At 37.5% G+C, this 18,702-nt stretch overlaps 1 protein-coding gene across 2 annotated transcripts; it reads right to left on the bottom strand.

Annotated features, from left to right (window-relative positions):
- Window positions 1-552: 552 nt before the first annotated feature.
- LOC143879163 (putative calcium-binding protein CML21) lies at window positions 553-15,960 on the bottom strand. 2 transcript variants are annotated; one of them, XM_077381368.1, is made up of 6 exons: window positions 15,475-15,960; window positions 15,163-15,208; window positions 9,004-9,251; window positions 4,954-5,156; window positions 3,614-3,788; window positions 553-909 (listed from the first exon to the last, which is right to left on the bottom strand). In XM_077381368.1, the coding sequence occupies exons 3-6, from the start codon at window positions 9,200-9,202 to the stop codon at window positions 812-814; spliced, it is 675 nt and encodes a 224-aa protein (XP_077237483.1). In that variant the 5' UTR covers window positions 9,203-9,251; window positions 15,163-15,208; window positions 15,475-15,960; the 3' UTR covers window positions 553-811. The 2 variants fall into 2 exon arrangements, with proteins under 2 accessions (XP_077237483.1, XP_077237482.1); XM_077381367.1 differs by having other exon boundaries at window positions 15,516-15,960.
- Between the last annotated feature and the right edge of the window lie 2,742 nt (window positions 15,961-18,702).

Raw genomic sequence — 18,702 nt, 5'->3', positions numbered from 1 at the left:
TTATCATATGGGCAAATGCTAATTGTAATCTAATGAAAGGAGAGAGTTTGACAGAAATGGAAGATATTTCAGGATTAAATTTTAGTAATAAAAGAGTTGTAAATTCGCAATCCATTAGAGACTATCAGGGGGTTCGATCCCAGCACACCTAACAAAAAAAATCCATTAGAGACTGCTGGATCATACTCATGTAGGCTTGCAAATTTGGTGTTTTCAGAATAAATGGTATGAACCAGTGTTTAAAAACTCAGACTCGGGATGAGAACTTAGCCGGAGTCATCCATTTTTCATTAACTTGGCTGAGCCAAAGGAGCTTTTGATTGACTTGCGTCAGGACTGGTACTGCGACTCCCTGTGCGCGTGTTTGGTCGGACTGCAGACCATGCACCCAGCATGCGGAGTGGCTGCTCCGGCCCTAGTGGTGTCTCATTGGGCATCATGCTAGCACATCTTAAACAGGTATAACCATGATAACTAATTTGCAACCCAAGGGGTGGGGATATAGAGACCAAAAAACAATTGAAAGTTCATGGAGTAATTTAGAACTGCAGCTAAAACTAAAAAAGAAGCTCATTTCTTATTAGAATTGAAGAGTTCTCAAGTCACACCAGAAACTTTACATGAGAATTTGCAAACCCAACAAGGGGGATCGATGGTCTGGCTTCAAATGTTTAAATATCTACTTGCCATTATTAGAAAAGGAGAACAAACCTCACATTAAATTTTCTTGCTCCGTAAGCTTTCCCTGCATCACTAAGATCAGAGACAGAGATGGACAGAAGACGGAAAGAAAGCAGTACCAATCAGGAATTCAGTCGTCTTCGACATCATCGATCCCAATCCAACGGGTAAAAGCAAAAAGAAACTCCTTGAAGGTCACCATTCCATTTCTGTCCCAGTCCATCTCTTCTGCACAAGAAGAACGACCCAAGAGATTTAAAATGAGGGACATGGACCATTATCAACACTATTACTTTCAAACATAGCGACCCTTGTAAACTGAACAAGAAGAATAGGATTTTCAAGATACATCCATTTCCCTAAAGGAACAGGTAGATTCTACAGGTCATGGTTGACTATCACACTTGCAGCAGAACAGTGCATTATGAAAACCCACAGCATTTCTGGGAAATGGAGGTCCCATAAGACTGATACCTTTTTGAAATGGACAATAAATTTCTGAATTCAGCTTGGTTATGCTATTCCACAATGTGGAGTTTTGACTCAGTGCTCAGATCTCAGCCAAACCAAGTGGTCTGGCCAAGTTAGCGTCAGTTGAGTTCTTGAGCATTAGTAACTCGATCTATGAAGGCCAAAATAGCATTAAATGCTTCTGATATAGCAAATAGTGCTGAGGAAGAAAAGTTCTGTCGGAAGCATCCAATAAGTTAATAATGCTAACCTATGTACTTAGATGCCGACATATGAGACGCTTTAGGCATGGTAATGAAGTTAAAAATACCCAGAGCGACACATCCATCTATATGCAAGCATTGTTTTGATATGGCAGCCTCTGTTTTAGTTTAAACTTCTCATGATTGTTGGTAGCTTGTTGGGAATTATACCAGCCAATTAGAAGTAAAAACTAAAGATAGGACTGCCGATATCCAAACAAGGGAGTGCAGATTTCGGCTCCCTAGTACATAGTATAGAAAAAATTGTAAGAGTAAGCGCATCTTTCTTTTTCTCTTTTGATGAGAAAGCTGGAAGAGAGACATGTTAAGGTTGAGAAAGAGAAATGGACTCTCTCTCTCTCTCTCTATAAATATATATATATATATATATATATATATATATATATATATTTATTTATTTATTTATATATATATATATATATATATATATATATATATATATATATATATATATAGAAAACGGTTTCTACACACAAGTGTAGATAAGTTATCTACACACTAGCTTAAAATACAGTGGAGGGCATATTGTTTGGGTGATCCAAACCATTCATTTGATTGGCCCTCACATAGATAGGGTGTCCACAAAAAATCAGCTCCATAGGATCATCCCAACCCTACGATTTGTGGAGGTAAAATGAATGTGTACCTTCAAAAATCTGTCCATTTTTGCCTCCACAGTTTGAAGGGTTGGGATGAACCTATGGAGCTGATTTTTTGGGCACACCTTATCAATGTGAGAGCCTATCAAATGAATGGTTTGGATCATCCAAACAATGTGGGCCCACTGTATTTTAAGCCGTCGGTGTAGCTAAATTAGCTACACGAGTGTGTAGCTTCACTTTCCTCATATATATATATATGAGAAAAGGGTTTCTGCGCTCGAGTGCCGAAACAGGGGTGGGCCACATTGGGGTGGGGGGGGGGGGGGGGGGGGGGGTATCCAAAGCATTCATTTGATGTCCAGCAAAAATCAGCTCCATTGGATCACCATAGGGTGTCCATTTGTGGGGTGAAAAATGGGCAGATTTGTGGACAAACAGTTTCTGTCCATTTTCTCCCCCACAAATGGACACGCTAAGGTGGTCCAATGGAGCTGATTTTTGGTACACCCCCCATCCATGATGGGGCCTGTCAAATGAATGCTTCCCCCAATGTGGCCCCACCCCTGTTTCCAGCACTCGACCGCAGATAAGCTACCTGCGCAGGAACCCTTCTCTCTCTCTCTCTCTCTCTCTCTCTCTCTCTCTATATATATATATATATATATATATATATATATATATATATATATGAGAAATTATATGGTGTAAGGCCTTACAACAATAAGGCCTTTGTACGGTGAAAGTACCACCCTTGACATTTGATCCAACAGCAGCTCCTCAAAAAGTGAGTTGCTGTTGGATCAAATATCAAGGGCGGTACCCCTACCGTATTGTTGTAAGGTCTTACACCATATAATATATATATATATATATATATGAGAAAAGGGTTCCTGCGCTCGAGTGCAGGAAACAAGGGTGGGGCCACATTGTTGGGGTGATCCTAAGCATTCATTTGAAAGGCCCCATCATGGATGGGGTGTGTACCAAAAATCAGATGCATTGGATCATCATAGGGTGTCCATTTGTGGGGGTGAAAATGGACAGATACTGTTTGCCCACTAATCTGCCCATTTTTTCACCCCACAAATGGACACCCTAAGATGATCCAATGGAGCCGATTTTTTGTGGACACCCTATCCATGAAAGGGCCTTCCAAATGAATGCTTTGGATCCCCCAAACAATGTGGGCCCACCACTGTTTTTGCACTCGAGCGCAAATAAGCTTATCTGCGCTCGAGCGTAGAAACCATTTACTCTCTCTCTCTCTCTCTCTCTCTCTCTCTCTATATATATATATATATATATATATATGTGTGTGTGTGTGTGTGTGTGTGTGTGTGTGTGTGTGTGAATTAAACAAGAAAAAAATACACCAAACTTGTCATAAACATGTGTCCAATAGGGCAATTTCTTCAAAAATGGAGTGTTACTGTTACATAGAATTTATATCTTCACAGACAATCTTGTTGTGGTAATTTAAGGGGAAAAGGGGGTTGATTTGAAAAAGTTGGTAAAGCAATGAACAAACAATATGCGTGTGTGTGTGCGCGCGTGCATGTGCTGAGACTAGGTGAAGGGGAAGGATAAAAACCGTACCGAATCTTTTCATGGCAATGCGTCCAGAAGAGCGTTCACCAGAAGTTGTCTCATTTATGGCCTGAACCATCTCATTCTTGCTAACATGCCCATCTTTATTCTTGTCCAGAAACGCAAACGCATCAACCAATGTTTCAAATGTTGCCTCAAGATTTGGTAATCCCATCCGCGATTTCTAGTAATTTGGTCATGGAAACACACAATTTTAAAAGTTTCTTATGTTTCAGTCTACATTGCAAAGACAAGCCATCTTATAAAAAACATCCATGTCCTACACACGTTTGCACATGTCAGAGAGAATAAAGTTATCTTTTCTTGCTGTTTTTTTTTAAATATAATAATCACATTCTATTCATACGTCTTATTCTGTATATCATGCTTTTATGAACTTATACAATACTGAATCTTCGGTATTAACATACTGTCAGGTTTTCTAGAACTTGCCACTTTTGACAACGACATAGGTTTCCTTCCAGTGCCTATTGTCACAACAGATGGAATAATTGAACAGAAAACAAGCTAAACGGGAGACTGACCAATATGTTGCTCCATATTCAAGAAATGAGAAATACATCCCTATAGTTTTAAAATCCTGGAAATCAACAAGAGTTATTCACAAGATACAAAATTTATGTTTTCATAAAAATATGTAGATTCGACCAAAAAGAAACACAGAAGTTGCCATTGTTATATAGGTTTGTTCATATGGGAGATCTCACGTCAATATATTGGATTTTCTTGCAATAAGTTCAAGAGCTTTATTTCTGAGAAAACAAGATATGTCTAGGTCTTGACAAGAAACTCATGTGACATAGTGGCACATTTGTCCTTTAAAAAAAAAATAAAAAAAAAATGGCACATTTGTGTCAAACATGGTGACACTGGCAACCCAACATGCTGATAGGTCCATAAACAGTATGATAGAGCTAATACCGAAAAATATATCTGTACCTACGCAACAGAGACAATGCCTCGTCTGTCAGACATGGGAACAGGATATCTCAAAGAATCCTTGGACAACCCCTATATTGGCATGCCTATACAGATATATCATAGCATCCAAAGGTAAGTTGAATATAAGTTTATAGGACAGATTATTCCTATCACTCAAAAGAAGAAAAAGAATATTAGTCTATACATGCATAATATAAACAATCTATATTGATAAAAAGAAATGCATTAAAATCTATATAGAGATTTTTTTCCTGCTAAAAATACGAGAAGGAAAAAGAAGATACTCATATGATGGAATGTGAAGAAAGCTATGTTGAAACAGAATGATAAATAGGGACAAACAGAAACGAAAAGAATATAAGAAACCGAGATTTGGTTTAGGATACGGCTTGAAGGGCAGTTGGATCATCTTTGAGAAGATATACAAGGCAGAGGAGAACAATGAATTCATTAAATTTCATACCCATGCTCTCGCTGATATCACATGCCTCAAATAGATCACTAATCTCCTCTTCTGAGAAAGAGATTTCCAGTTTGTGGAAGCAATGCTTTAGTTCTTCCGGATCTATCGTGCCATTTGAATCTTCATCTGTAAGGGAGAGCTACAAATTAGGTTAAACAGAAACTAACCACACGAAAAATATCTCTTCCAAAAAAAAAATAAAGATGAGATAGAACCTGAGTGTTTCTAATCCGAACTTCTCTAAAACTAACATTACGCCATGCTCATGCAGCATTTCATTACTTCATAATTCATATATTTTAGGATGAGATGCTTAAAACATTACACGGGGAGGACAAGATAGCAATGGAGGGTATTTCCATCCCCTAGATTGGACTGAAATAGATTATGATTTCAAGAAAAGTCTATGTAACAAGGCCACCCAACTTAATTACAAAATTGCTGCACTGAACACACATTCAACAAGGGAATTTGGACAAAAAATAATGTATCTTGTTTTTCTCGTATTTCAAATTATATATCATATTTATATAGCTTTAATTCAGATGTACTTAAGTGGATACATTTCTCTTGTGTTTTACTTGCACCAGTGATGATGCACTCAAATGTGCAGCTATGAGATCGGGGGTTCAAACTTCATCCTTACCCATCGAAAAGAACAAAAAAGGCAGTAATAATGTAACTTATAATATCATCACAAAAAATTAGATGTCCTGGCATTTTGGATCTTCTAGGTCACCATGTCGGACATCTCCAATCCTCAGATGGCAAGATACCCATCCATAACCAAACTCCAAAGTCAAATAGGAGAAAAACATGAGAGCATTGGCAACAGAAACTAAATGCATGTATCCTTTGGAGAGAAAAGCATCAGAACATAGTACAGGAAGAACAAATAGAAAAAGGAAAAAGAATAGCGGCCTTGGAGAGCAAAGCATCGGCAAATTATGTGGATAGTTGACCATTGTGCTTTTTGCATAGTGGCCGGGGAATCGGTGGACCATATTTTTATCCATTGTTCAGTAGCCAGGGAGATATGGCGTGGTATTCTTTCCAGGTTTGGCATCGCTTGGTCTTCCCTTCGAATCTTCCAGATGTGCTTGAAGGTTGGTCACTGGTGCCATGGAAGAAAAAGGGTAAAGTGCTCCGGTCTCTGTGTTTCTTAGCTTCCTTATGGGTTATTTGGAAAGAAAGGAATGCAAGGGTTTTTGAAGGTGTAGCCAAATCCTCTTATTATCTTTTCCTCAAAGTCATAGCCATGACTATAGCTTGGGTGAAAAGCCTTCCCCTTTTCCGCTTTGTTTCGGCATTTAACCTTTGGGAAAGATGGAAGGAAATATGCTTTAGTGTGGAACTTTAGTGTGGAAAATCATTCCCCTATTGTTCAAGTATGCCAGCCAGCCAACTCCTCTCTCTCTCTCTCTCTCTCTCTCTCTCTCTCTCTCTCTCTCTCTCTCTCTCTCTCTCTCTCTCTCTCTCTCTCTCTCTCTCTCGTTTACAAAACTGAACTTTGATGGCTCTAGTATAGGAAATCCAGGACCGAGAGGTATAGAAGGTGTTCTTAGAGATCATAGAGGGGAAGTTATTTGGATGTTCTCAGGGCCAATTGGAAGAGTAGATGCTAATGAAGCTGAGGTTAGAGCTATTCATCAAGGTATTATTTGGTTGGACAAGGAGTGTCTTAATAAGGTGATTGTGGAAGGGGACTCTCTAAACACGTTTCGGTGGCTTAGGGGATCTTTGGTCCCTCCTTGGAGGTTCGCTCAATTTTTTGATGAAATCTTGGATAGAATAGAAGGATCCTCTATCTCTTTCAATCATGTAAGGAGATCGGCTATTAGTGTGGCAGATCGTCTAGCTAGGGAAGGAGTAGATACGCAATCATTGTTGTGGTTTGATTTCTTGCCTCCTTGAGCCGTTCCTGTACTTGTAATTCTTTTTCTTTTTCTTTTCTTGTATTTTCCTTGTATCCTTTGGGTTGACAAGCTCTGTCGCCTATTCTTTTTATTAATATATTCTTGCTATCACTCGAAAAAAAAAAGAAGGAAAAAGAAGCTCCTGGTTGTGTCTTTCAGTGGTCATTGTAAGATATAAAATCCAGTCCCAATAACTTCATACCTCATAATAACATGCAAAATAATAGGTTGTGAGTAAATATGTGTTAAAAAGAGTATACATAAAGAGAAAAACCAACAATTCACTTATGATACTCTAAAAACTGTGTAGGCCCACCCAATGTACCGTGTCTGACATGCTACTATGCCGAAACTCATACTCAGATGCGTCATGCATATTTCTCTAGGTAACAATAATTGTAGTGTTCGAACATAGGCCACTCTTCAAATTAACTATAATGCTTTTGCATGTTAGTTGTGTCACATATTTGCAACTATAATTTTGAACATGTTAGTCTTATAGATGCTATTTTAAGCTTTAAGATATTTTATTTGTACATGTCTTGTAGCTCTTCTCATGGTATGGGGCACCCATAACTGTGCCTTTGTCGAAAATACAAATTTGTATCTACATTCCCTTGTCTCATATAGTCGTCACCAGTGTATGTGTTCTTGTCTTTTTTACATGGGGAACAGAAATACAAATTGGTATTTTCGACAAAGGCTCAGATATGGGTGTCCCATACCATGAGACAAGCTACAAGAAATGAATAAATAAAATATCATAAAAGCTTAAAATAGTAAATTTAAAATAATGTTGATGTTTCAGGCATGAGAATGGTAAAACAAAACATGCTAGCATAGTAGCATGTCTGTACAGTTATGAAATATTGAAGGATAAATATGTTAATATGTGGCAAGATTTACCTTCATAGTTGTGAACAATATTAAAATCAAATAGCTGATACACTTTTTCTGAACAATAAAAAAATGTATTCGAAAGAAAAAACAAATGAATATAGAAAAACTACAGTTGGGGCAGATATTGCCCCCCATATAAAGGCGCCCTCCCCAGTCCCCACTCCACCTTTAGCAATAAAGTCAGCCAACTCATTAGTGTTGTGGGGGATATAGACAACCAGGCTTAAAAAAAAGCACGATTCCTTAATCTCATTAATTATTCTAGATATGCGTTATGGACCAATCAACTTTCCTGTCGTCCAGGAAACAATATTTCTGAATTCTCCTTCAATTTCAAGAGATCCGAGCAGATCATAACCAAACAGACAAAGGCCGGAGAGCAGCACCAAAGCTTCAGGTTCATTGGAGTCATTCCACCAAATCAGATCCGAGAAGGGTCCCCACAGTGGTCCCTAAACACGTCACTGATACCGGCTGGGCCCGGGTGCTGTTGTCAGCACCATCGAAGTTAAGTTTCAAGAAATTGAGGACAGGAGGTTTCCATCTAACCTTTTTTTTTTTAACCTTTGCCACTCTATCCAGCATCGGCACATTCCAATTTCTGTACAAGTCTTGCACGATGTAGCCCCTAAATTCCCTTCTAATGATGGCCCAACGGCAAGGAAACCCTTTGATCTCCCCAAAAACTCTGTTCGGGGTAGAGAAGGAATTATTAAAAACATGCCGGGTTCTTTCCTTCCAAATTGCCCACACAACTGCAAAAGGAGCAAGCAACCAAAAGGATGCAGCCTTTCTCTCCCAAGTGCCTGGCACACCAACCCTCTGTAAGAGATCTTTAAAGGATTGTAGGAAAATCCACATGACGCCAAAGAGCTCTAGGACACAAGCCAAATGACTAGCAAACAGGAAATGAATATAAATCCTAAAAAAAGTAGATAAAGTTTGTTCCTACTTCCTAACAGCTATATCGATGCATATTTGAGACCAGTCTAATACTTTGTACGGTTCCTGCCTCACAGACTGATTTTTCAATAAATTAACCATCCATTTTAAATAAGGGACTTTCTACAAGAAATTACTGATGGGTAGTGAGAGTTAATCATTTGTTGAGTAATTGAAACTAACAACCAAGAGAACACCGTAACAGGAAAACTTACCAAATTGTTCGAAGATGGACTTGCAAGTTCTTAAGCTCTCATCAATTTTTGGAAATTTCAGGATTAAGCTATTGAATGATTTCATGGCAGTTCCTTCAGATGCCCTCCGCTGCATTGCTTCAACCATCTTTGCCTCGAGCTTTGATTCAGGTACATAAGCCTTGGGAGTTGAATCAGCCTTTCCAACTATGCCTCCCATTGCTATCCAGTAATAAAGTAAATCGCAAGGATACAAGCCAACTATGTGACTGGAAAATGCCACAAATATAAGTGAATATCAAATATGGGAATCAAAGGTTAGAAATTAACAGCTAAAGCAAATTAGACCAAATGCAACACAAAGCAGATCATGGGGGCCTCAGAGGTAGAACCAATCAACAAAATCTCAGGCTCGACTTCAGAATCAGTCCAGTTCATTGAAAAACTTGCAGATCATTTCTCACCAGACAACAATCTCCCAGCCAAACTTATTCCGATTGACTGAGTTCTAGTAGCTTTTTCAAGTGGGAATCTTAGTATGTTGAGCTACAAATTATAATTTTTTTTTTTGTTTTGAAAAGATAACAAACTATATTAAGGAAAACACAAGAGATATAAATTACAGGAGGGACAGAGCTTGCCCCTTAACTAAAATATCGCTACTAGCTCCTTTTCCTCAATTATCATAGTGAAACCACGAGAATAGGAATGTATAAGAAACAAAAGAAATCAAGAACATTGGACACTTTGAAAGTATAAAAAAACAAATAAATCAGTAATCAATTGACTATATAAAAAAAATTAAGCAATCCCTTGAATACCAAGCCATCCTTATATTTTCATTTACTTGTTGGAGAATGTGATGTGACAATGTCTTAGTTAGCCATTGTAAAACGTATTTTCTCTTTGAGAGTTGACCCAAACCCAACTTATTAGCTGTAGAGAATCTGGTTAGAAGTCGTCAAATTTTAACCAGATGGCTACAATCAGGTCTTCAAGAGTTGATGCAGACTTTTTCCAATACCTTGGCCAAACTTCAGCCATTTCACTGCTGGTCTCAATCCTCCTGGAATCTGATGCCTAGATGCGAGGGTGTTCTTAGATCCTAGTTCCACTCCCTACCTCCCTTGTATATCCTAAGCACAATCTTACCCACAAGCTGCATTACGTGGACACTTCAGTTTTTGGGCTGGCTCAAGTGTTGGACACCTGGACACTTCCAGACACGACACTTGTGGATAAGGGGGCTCAGGTCGTTTTTGGGAATTCGGGTTGAGCTTTTACCTTATAATAAGGTGGGTTCGGGTTGATTCCAATTCGTTTTTAAAGAAAGCTCAACCAGACCCGATCCAAGGTGCACTCCTACTCATGGGCACTTACAAATCAAGTGTCGGGATGATGCCATCAATGTGTCAACTGTCAAGTCACATGACACTCCATTTAAAGGTGTCTTCTAGACACTTAAAAATCAAAGTGTAAACTTTAATGAGGTGTCTAACAAGAAATTCCAAAAACTTTAATGAGACGTCTAACAAGAAATAACAAAGTCATATAGTTTCCTATTAAAGGAAAGGGTTTTTTTTTAAATATAGTTGAACTTAATAACACAAAATTTTATTCAAGAAGTGGGTTTCTTTTAATATACGTTTTTTAACTTAAACAAAGTATAGTCTGATTGAAGAGGATGTTAACCACAGAATAAGAGCAGGTTGGTTGAAGTGGAAGCATGCTTCAGGAGTTCTGTGCGATCGTTAAATACCTACCAAGTTGAAGGGAAAGTTTGATAAGACAGTTGTGAGGCCAGCCATGTTGTACGGCTCAGAATGTTGGGCCACCAAGAAGTAGCATGTGCATAAGATGAGCGTACAGAGATGCGAATGCTTAGATGGATGTGCGGCCACACAATGTTAGATCGAATTAAAAATGAAGACATCTGTAAAAAGGTGAGGGTGGCACCACTTGAGGAGACGAAGAGAGAGCACCGCTTAAGATGGTTTGGGCATATCCAACGTAGGCCTTTGGATGCTCTAGTGAGAAGAAGTGACTCGTGCCAAGTTGATAGAGTAAAAAGAGGTAGGGGCAGACCGAAAACAACTTGGGTAGAAACAGTGAGGAAAGACTTGAGGGCTAGGAACATTACAGAGAACATGACCTTGGATAGGATAGAATGGAAGAAAATGATCCATGTAGACGAACCCAACTAGTAGTGTCAGGAGTAGACTTAGTCAATTTGAGCCAGGTAGATCCTTTCACCTTCTTCTTCATGAAAAAATTTCTAAACGATTCATTAGCCGAACCCAACTAGTTTGGGACAAAGGCTTAGTTGAGTCGAGTTGAGTTAAGTAGCTTATGCAAATCAGTCTATTCGTAGGCATTTGAGGCATACGCCTTAAGGCGCACCTTGAGGTGAGGTGTACCGGAAACACCTTAAGGCACAGGAAAAAGACGTAATGCCCCAAAGGCGTAAGCTTCAGGGATTAAAGGGCAAAATAACACGATTTACGGCGTACATAAGGCACATGCATTCGATGAAAGGTGTCGACCTTATAGGCATGGAATTTCAAGGCATCGTTTTTACAACCTAAAGCCATTTTATTTTTTTTTGCTTCTTTTCTTAGTATAAGACCTGAAGGCTTTATGGAGTGTTTTTTTTCCTAGACCTTGTTTTGGTGATTTCTCTGCAACTATTCAACGGAGTCAAAAGTCATTGCTTTCGATGATTTTATATCATCAAAATGAAGCTATTGGTGATAACTTGGTAATGATAATTGTTAATCTCTTTAGCCTCTAGTTCTATATTGGTAACTTGGAAATGCAATTTGGATACTTTATTTTGTTAGTGTACTAGGCATCGTTTTTACAACCTGAAGCCATTTATTTTTTTTTGCTTCTTTTCTTAGTATAAGACCTGAAGGCTTTATGGAGTGTTTTTTTTCCTAGACCTTGTTTTGGTGATTTCTCTACAACTATTCAACGGAGTCAAAAGTCATCGCTTTCGATGATTTTATATCATCAAAATGAAGCTATTGGTGATAAGTTGGTAATGATAATTGGTAATCTCTTTAGCCTCTAGCTCTATATTGGTAACTTGGAAATGCAATTTGGATACTTTATTTTGTTAGTGTACTAGTAGTTGGATGATGATAATTGGTTGGAAATGATGCATATATTTTTTCTAGATTTTTAGTAATTTTTTATATTTCTCATAAAAGTTTATTTTTCTTTAATTTTAAATATTTATCCTAACTAGTGTCAGGATTAGACTTAGTCAATTTGAGCCAGGTAGATCCTTTCACCTTCTTCATGAAAATTTTCTAAAGGATTCATTAGCCGACCCCAACTAGTTTGGGACAAAAGCTTAGTTGAGTTGAGTTGAGTTGACTTGAGTTTATTTTGTAATTTTTATATAAAAATTCAAAAAAATTATTAGGCTTACTACTCAAGCCTCACCTTTTATGACTAACACCTCAAGAGGATAAGCGCCTCGCCTTACTACTTCGCCTCTGAAAACTGAAGTAAAGAAAACAGAGGGTTATTATATGTTATGAATTATGATGTTATCTAATATACTGTCCGTGAATGTTCATTGATTACCACCATTGCGTGCAGAATGTTGAGTAATGACCAGGTTAGTACATTAGTTGCTTAAGAATATCTATTAGTAGTTACTACTTGTATTTGTTAGTTTAAAATTTTATTTTAGAAATTGCTCAAATATTCAAATTACTGAATTAGAAGCTTAAATTGTTTGATAATCCTTAAATCATAATTAGTATATCACAACTCTTTTTTTTTTTGGAGAAATCATCGGCCTGCTAGCGATTAGCCATTGAAACCCTTTAATGTTAGCATACTTAAGACCAAAATTATCACTGAAGAAGCAAAATATGTCAGCAACATATCCTCTATGCACAAAACCAAGGGTTCAGACATGGAGAAGCCATATGTAAATTAAGTGCCATCAGTACTCCCAGAGTCCCAGGTGCATTAGCCTTTCTGCACTTCTTCATCTTCAGCTTTCTTCTCTGATTTCTCTTTCTCAGAAGGTTTTTGGTCCTTCTCTCTCTTCAACTTCAGTTTCTCTAACCTCTCCCTCTCCATTTTCTGTATGTAGATGTTGTTAGGTGCTCTTTCTTCTTCTGTCAAAACCCAACCCTTGCCATCACTGAAATAACAAGAACTCCTTGGAATTCCTCCAATCCAATTAAACAAGAACATCGGCTCATCGCCATTGTCCTTTTTTCTCCAAAATGTCATCACAGCTCACTAGTTCATATGAATTTTTATTATTTTTCCCTAATTTTTTCTTTTCTTTTTGTTTCATTTTCATTTTTTTTTTTGCATGGAAAGAATTGTCTCAGTGTCAAGATTTTTGGAGGTTGTGGTGTCAGACACCTTGGGACACCTAGACAATTGACACACGTGTCAAGTGTCCAATTAACACAGTTCAAAAGGGGCAACACCGTTAAAATTTTGAAACATGTCTTGCTTTCTTGCTTACAGTGCCTCAAGTTGTCAATATTGTGTCTGAGCTAGTTTCATCTTCCCTGTCCCTTTGCAATCGTGCCTTTTTCCCCTACCACCCTAGTTGGTTTTCACCAGGTTCATAGTGTCTTGTTTCTTTTCTTTGTTACTTGTGGTAACCCTTATAAATTTTCACCACACCCTTATTGCATCAGCTACCCTTTATTTTTGTTTTCTTTGGCTGATGCTGAAAGGTGGTTGGATTTCTATGTCATTGGCCCTTGCTTTGTTAGAAAATTCCTCTTTTATATGATCAAAATCCTTAAAAGTTTGTTCTTTGACAGGATTTCTGACATCATAATTGAGTATAGGGCATCTTTTTGAGGAATGACGGAGTGAAATATTCGGATGTATAAGGTGGTAGGGTGCACAATATGAGTAGATCTCTATGAAGTGTTTTCTGTAACAACTAACAACTGTCCATGATCTACAGCTCAGTTGCTTTTCTAATAAAAGTGTTCCTTTTCTATCCATCTAGCTCTTGTTATCCTCATGCAATTTTTGTTGATGTTGCGCCTATATTTTGCAGTTTTCCTTCTCTTCATCAAGAGTTCCCAAAAAGAAGGACAAATGGTACCACTAAAACTTACCAGCCTTCCTGCCACTTTATTCTACTCTAGCGAGTTTGATGTGTTGGAAACTATAAGCCATTGTAAAATGCATATTTCCATGTGATTATAGAACTGGCTGATTTCCTAACCCATGATCTTACTAGATGGGAAATCAAGAATAATTAAGAAGTGACGGGATCCCAAAGTCTAAAACAAGCATTCTTTTGAGACATGAACATGTCCAAAGCAGCAAGTCAACCAAACCAGTCTGAACCAAAGATGCCAAAAATGTTACCATATACCAATGCCTGCACAACAACACAAGTACTTGCAAAACTGCACAGGTAGTTGCTGGGCACTTATCATCTTCTATTGGTTAGTTATTTTCTGAACTACAATCAATTTTCTCATGGCATCAATGTGTTTAATGGGGTAAACATATGTATCCATGTCCTGGATACAAATCCCACCCCCTTGCGTTAGAGAGGCTCCTAAAGTAGTGGTTGCAAATAAACGTAAAAATTCAACGGAACAGCTAGAATCAGAAAATTTTCAGGGAATAATCTTGCAATAAAGTATAATATAGCAATAAGTAACCAATTGTAGTTGCAATAGCTTTAGAGATAGAGAACTCAAAAGAGCGAAACAAGTTTACTTGCTATGATAAAGATAGAGAAATTATAGAGAAAAAAAATAAGTATATACAGATAAGGTAAGATCAAAGAGGAATGTTCCACGAATAATTGCATGTAATAATAAATAAGTGAAATGGAAGACAGTCTTGTATTGGGATGTTCCGCTCCTAATTGCATCTGGTTCGTATCTACCTCAATCCAAGCTTATCTCTTCAAAACATAAATACACCAAGCCAAGAAACAAAAAAAAAATGCCAACAGATTAGCTTGGAATCATCATACTGGCAAGAAGTCCGTGTTTAATCAAATAAGCAATTTACCATTCAAAAAATAAAAAATAAAAAATAAAAATCAAATAACCAATTTCCATCTTGCACCCAGTACCCAAAAAAGACATAACAAAAAAGTACCCCAAAAAAGGTACGAAGAAAATACAAGTCCTAGAAGTCGGATAAGATTATATGACTCACCTGGTCCTTTTTTCGCCTTCTCTTAGATTAGTAAATCTTCATGTAACTGAACAGCAAACCAAAAGACATCATCAGGGAAAATAGAAGAAGAAAAAATACAAACAATAAAAGCATACAACAGAAATTCAGAGCTCTACAAACTCTCATTCAATAACCATAAAACTGAGAGAAGAACAAAACAGATTTAATCAATGTTAAATGAATTTACAAATGTTGGCAATAGCCAAAAGCTCAAAACAGAGCAAAATCTAAACAACCCATAACCTATAAAGAAAGGCCCTATAGAAAACCAAATAAAACATGGATACTCACACAACTTCTCTGCCTTCTCTAATTTAATCCATAGAACTTACAGAAGATGAGGATCACCAGTCAACAGGTAATAGATTTAGGCATGAAAAAATGGGTTTGTTGAGAGCTTCTTAATTCCTTGTATCTGCAGTGAAAAGCCGTGGAGAAAATGGGGGGTAGATTACAGAGTATTTTACTAAAGTTAAGGAGAAGGAAAATGGGTTTGTTGGGTTTTGTAAGCAAGATTGAAGCTGAATGCACCACGTATGAGAGAGAGAATTAGATACACGTATCAGACAGACCAACAGCAACAACCTTGGAAAGTTTCATCACAGATTTCATTGTCAAATTACAAGAAGGCAAATAATGGTTTTCTATTTTCTCTTTTCCTTTTTGGGTTCTATATTTTAGTCATTTCGTTTTTCTGGGTGGGAAAAGCACTCATATGGATTTTTTTTCAGATCTTGCATCGTTTCGAGGTGTTTGATTGCAGGATAGGTATTCAGGGATAATACCCCTTCGTGGATTGCCTCTTAATTAGGGTAAGTTTTATGGATGGTTGGATTCAACAAGAGGTTAGGATTCAACAGATCTGATCTGAACATGGTGGGTGGATCTGATATGAATCCGCCCATTGTCGGCCCCGGATAAATTGACTTTTGGAATAAACCTTATCTTACATGTTTGTACAACAAACAATGGGTAACTACTAACTAGTATCCTCGGATAGATCTTAACAATAACAATCAATCCAATATGTTTGGTGAGAAATTATATGATGCTCGACTGTCAAGTCCCGTGAAAGTGGTACCTCAAAAGTACCACCCTTATATTTGATCCAACAGCAGCTTCTTAAAAAGTGGGCTGTAGTTGGATCAAATATCAAGGGTGGTACCGTGTTTTGACCGTACTTGACGGTCGGGCACCATATAAAAACTCATGCTTGGTTGCAGAATTTAAAATGCCAATGAATGCTAATTCCTTCTTTGGTCGCCAATATTACATTGAGGTTCCATATGACTCCCTAATATGTTCTAGTCATCATTATTCTTTTTTGCCCACGTAGCAATAATGTCCCATCTCCTCGTCTTCCAACCAAATTCTACCAAAATGATAAATTTTTGGTAGAAGAATAATATAAAAAAAGCCCTGGCTTTCTATCTTTCTCTCTTCCTTGTCTTTCTCTTCACTCTCTTTTTTTTTTAGTAATGATACCCATACTTTTTAAACTACTCTTGGAGAGAATTGTCATGCGACTAAACACTACTTACCACTATTCCATTATTCTTCTAGACAAATCAAATGTTTGTCTCCTCTTGCTATGTATATGTTATGGTGTATAAGAAGAAGTTGCAAGGTAGTTATTGTAGGGATTTGCATTTAGATTTGTGGGTATGTGTTTTAAAGTTATGGGTGGTAGTTATTGCCTATGTGTTAAGTAATAGGGTTAGTGGGTTGGGATGTGGTGCTACTTTTATTCTTGTATTTAAGTTCTTTATTTCAATTAAATGTGAGGAGGAAAAGACTTTTACAGCACAAAGGAAACTTTGTTCTAGAAGAGTCATGGTTTTTCCTGCACAGATTCCCTTGATTTTTTTTCCTAATGCCACGCCAGATTCCCGGGAAACATTTTCTTTTCCTTTCCCGGGAAAACAAGTGAACAGAGCCTTGTAGTGTTGTTGTTGTTATTATTAGGCTATTGATATTCGGAGTTTTTATATGGTGGCCGATTGTACACCAACAAGGGCAGAGAGAGAAAAAACACTCCCCCTTGATTTTTGATCCAGTATAAGCCCCCCTTTTTTACTTTTACCTTATCAAAAATCATGGTGGTAGATATTTTCTCTCTGTTCCCTTTACGTATAAAGGGCGGCCACCATATAATTTCTCTTTACATATCCGAACGGCAATATTTTCATAACAGGGTAAACTCACCTCATTATTTAACCACGTGTTAAAGGTGTCAAAGGTTGTTAGAATTCCCAAGAAACTCTCATCAGCCAATTAAATAGGGGAAAACAATGCAAAACTAGGTCAACTCGCCCCATTTAAAAAAAATTGCCTTATATCAGTAGCCTTATTATTATTATTATTATTAGTAGTAGTAGTTGTAGTGGTGGTAGTGGTAGTCTTGGTGGAATTATTATTATTAGTAGTAGTAGTTGTTGTAGTCGTAGTCTTGGTGGAAATATCATTCCCCTTATTATTATTACTAGTAAAAACGCACGTGCGTGAACAAAGGATTATCATCTGTAAATTATTTTTTGGGAATAATCAATTTATATTATGGCCCATTAAATGGACGGTTTGGATCATCCTATGGTGTAGGCCGTAAAATATTCAGTACAATTTTTTCTTTTTTGATAGGTAAGTTGGGGTTTTGCGAGGACCCCTACCGGCTTATTAAAAAATACTTCACTACATGGGCTTACACCATATATATTCTAACAAGAATTTTGTGACAAAGCCTACAAACCAAAAAACATATTTCTTACACTCCCTATTTAAAAAAAAAACAGTACTGTATAACTTACACCATAGGATGATCCAAACCGTCCAATTGATGGGCCACATGGTAAATAGGGTGTTCCCAAAAAACACATTTCCATGCGATGATCATAGCTCTGTAGTCTATAGACGAACGGCATATTTAGGAAACATTTATTGGTTGGAGGGTTGTAATTATCTTATGGAAATGAATTTTGGCACACAACCTACTTACATTGTAGCCCATGAAATGGACGGTTTGGATCATCCTACGATGTAAGCCATACAGTACTTTTTCAAGAAAAATACTCAATATCAGGACTTTCACTATATAAAAACTCTCATAATCACATCATTTCCCTCCAAATCATGGGGAAATTGGTCAAACGGGCCGGGTCAAAATCACCAAGAAATGGACGGTTTGGATCATCCTATGGTGTAGGCCATAAAATATTCAGTACAATTTTTTCCTTTTTGATAGGTAAGTTGGGGTTTTGCGGGGACCCCTACCGGCTTATTAAAAAATACTTCACTACGTGGGCTTACACCATATATATTCTAACAAGAATTTTGTGATAAAGCCTGCAAACCAAAACATATTTCTTACACTCCCTATTAAAAAAAAAACAGTATTGTATAACTTACACCATAGGATGATCCAAATTGTCCAATTGATGGGCCATATCGTACATAGGGTGTTCCCAAAAAACACATTTCCATGCGATGATCCTAGCCCTGCAGTCTATAGAGGAACGGCATATT

This window comes from Tasmannia lanceolata, unplaced genomic scaffold, assembly GCF_043159265.1.
Source record: "Tasmannia lanceolata isolate RefF3 unplaced genomic scaffold, GAP_Taslan_0.1 ptg000006l, whole genome shotgun sequence".
NCBI lineage: Eukaryota > Viridiplantae > Streptophyta > Magnoliopsida > Canellales > Winteraceae > Tasmannia > Tasmannia lanceolata.
This window is presented reverse-complemented; position numbering and strand designations above follow the sequence as displayed.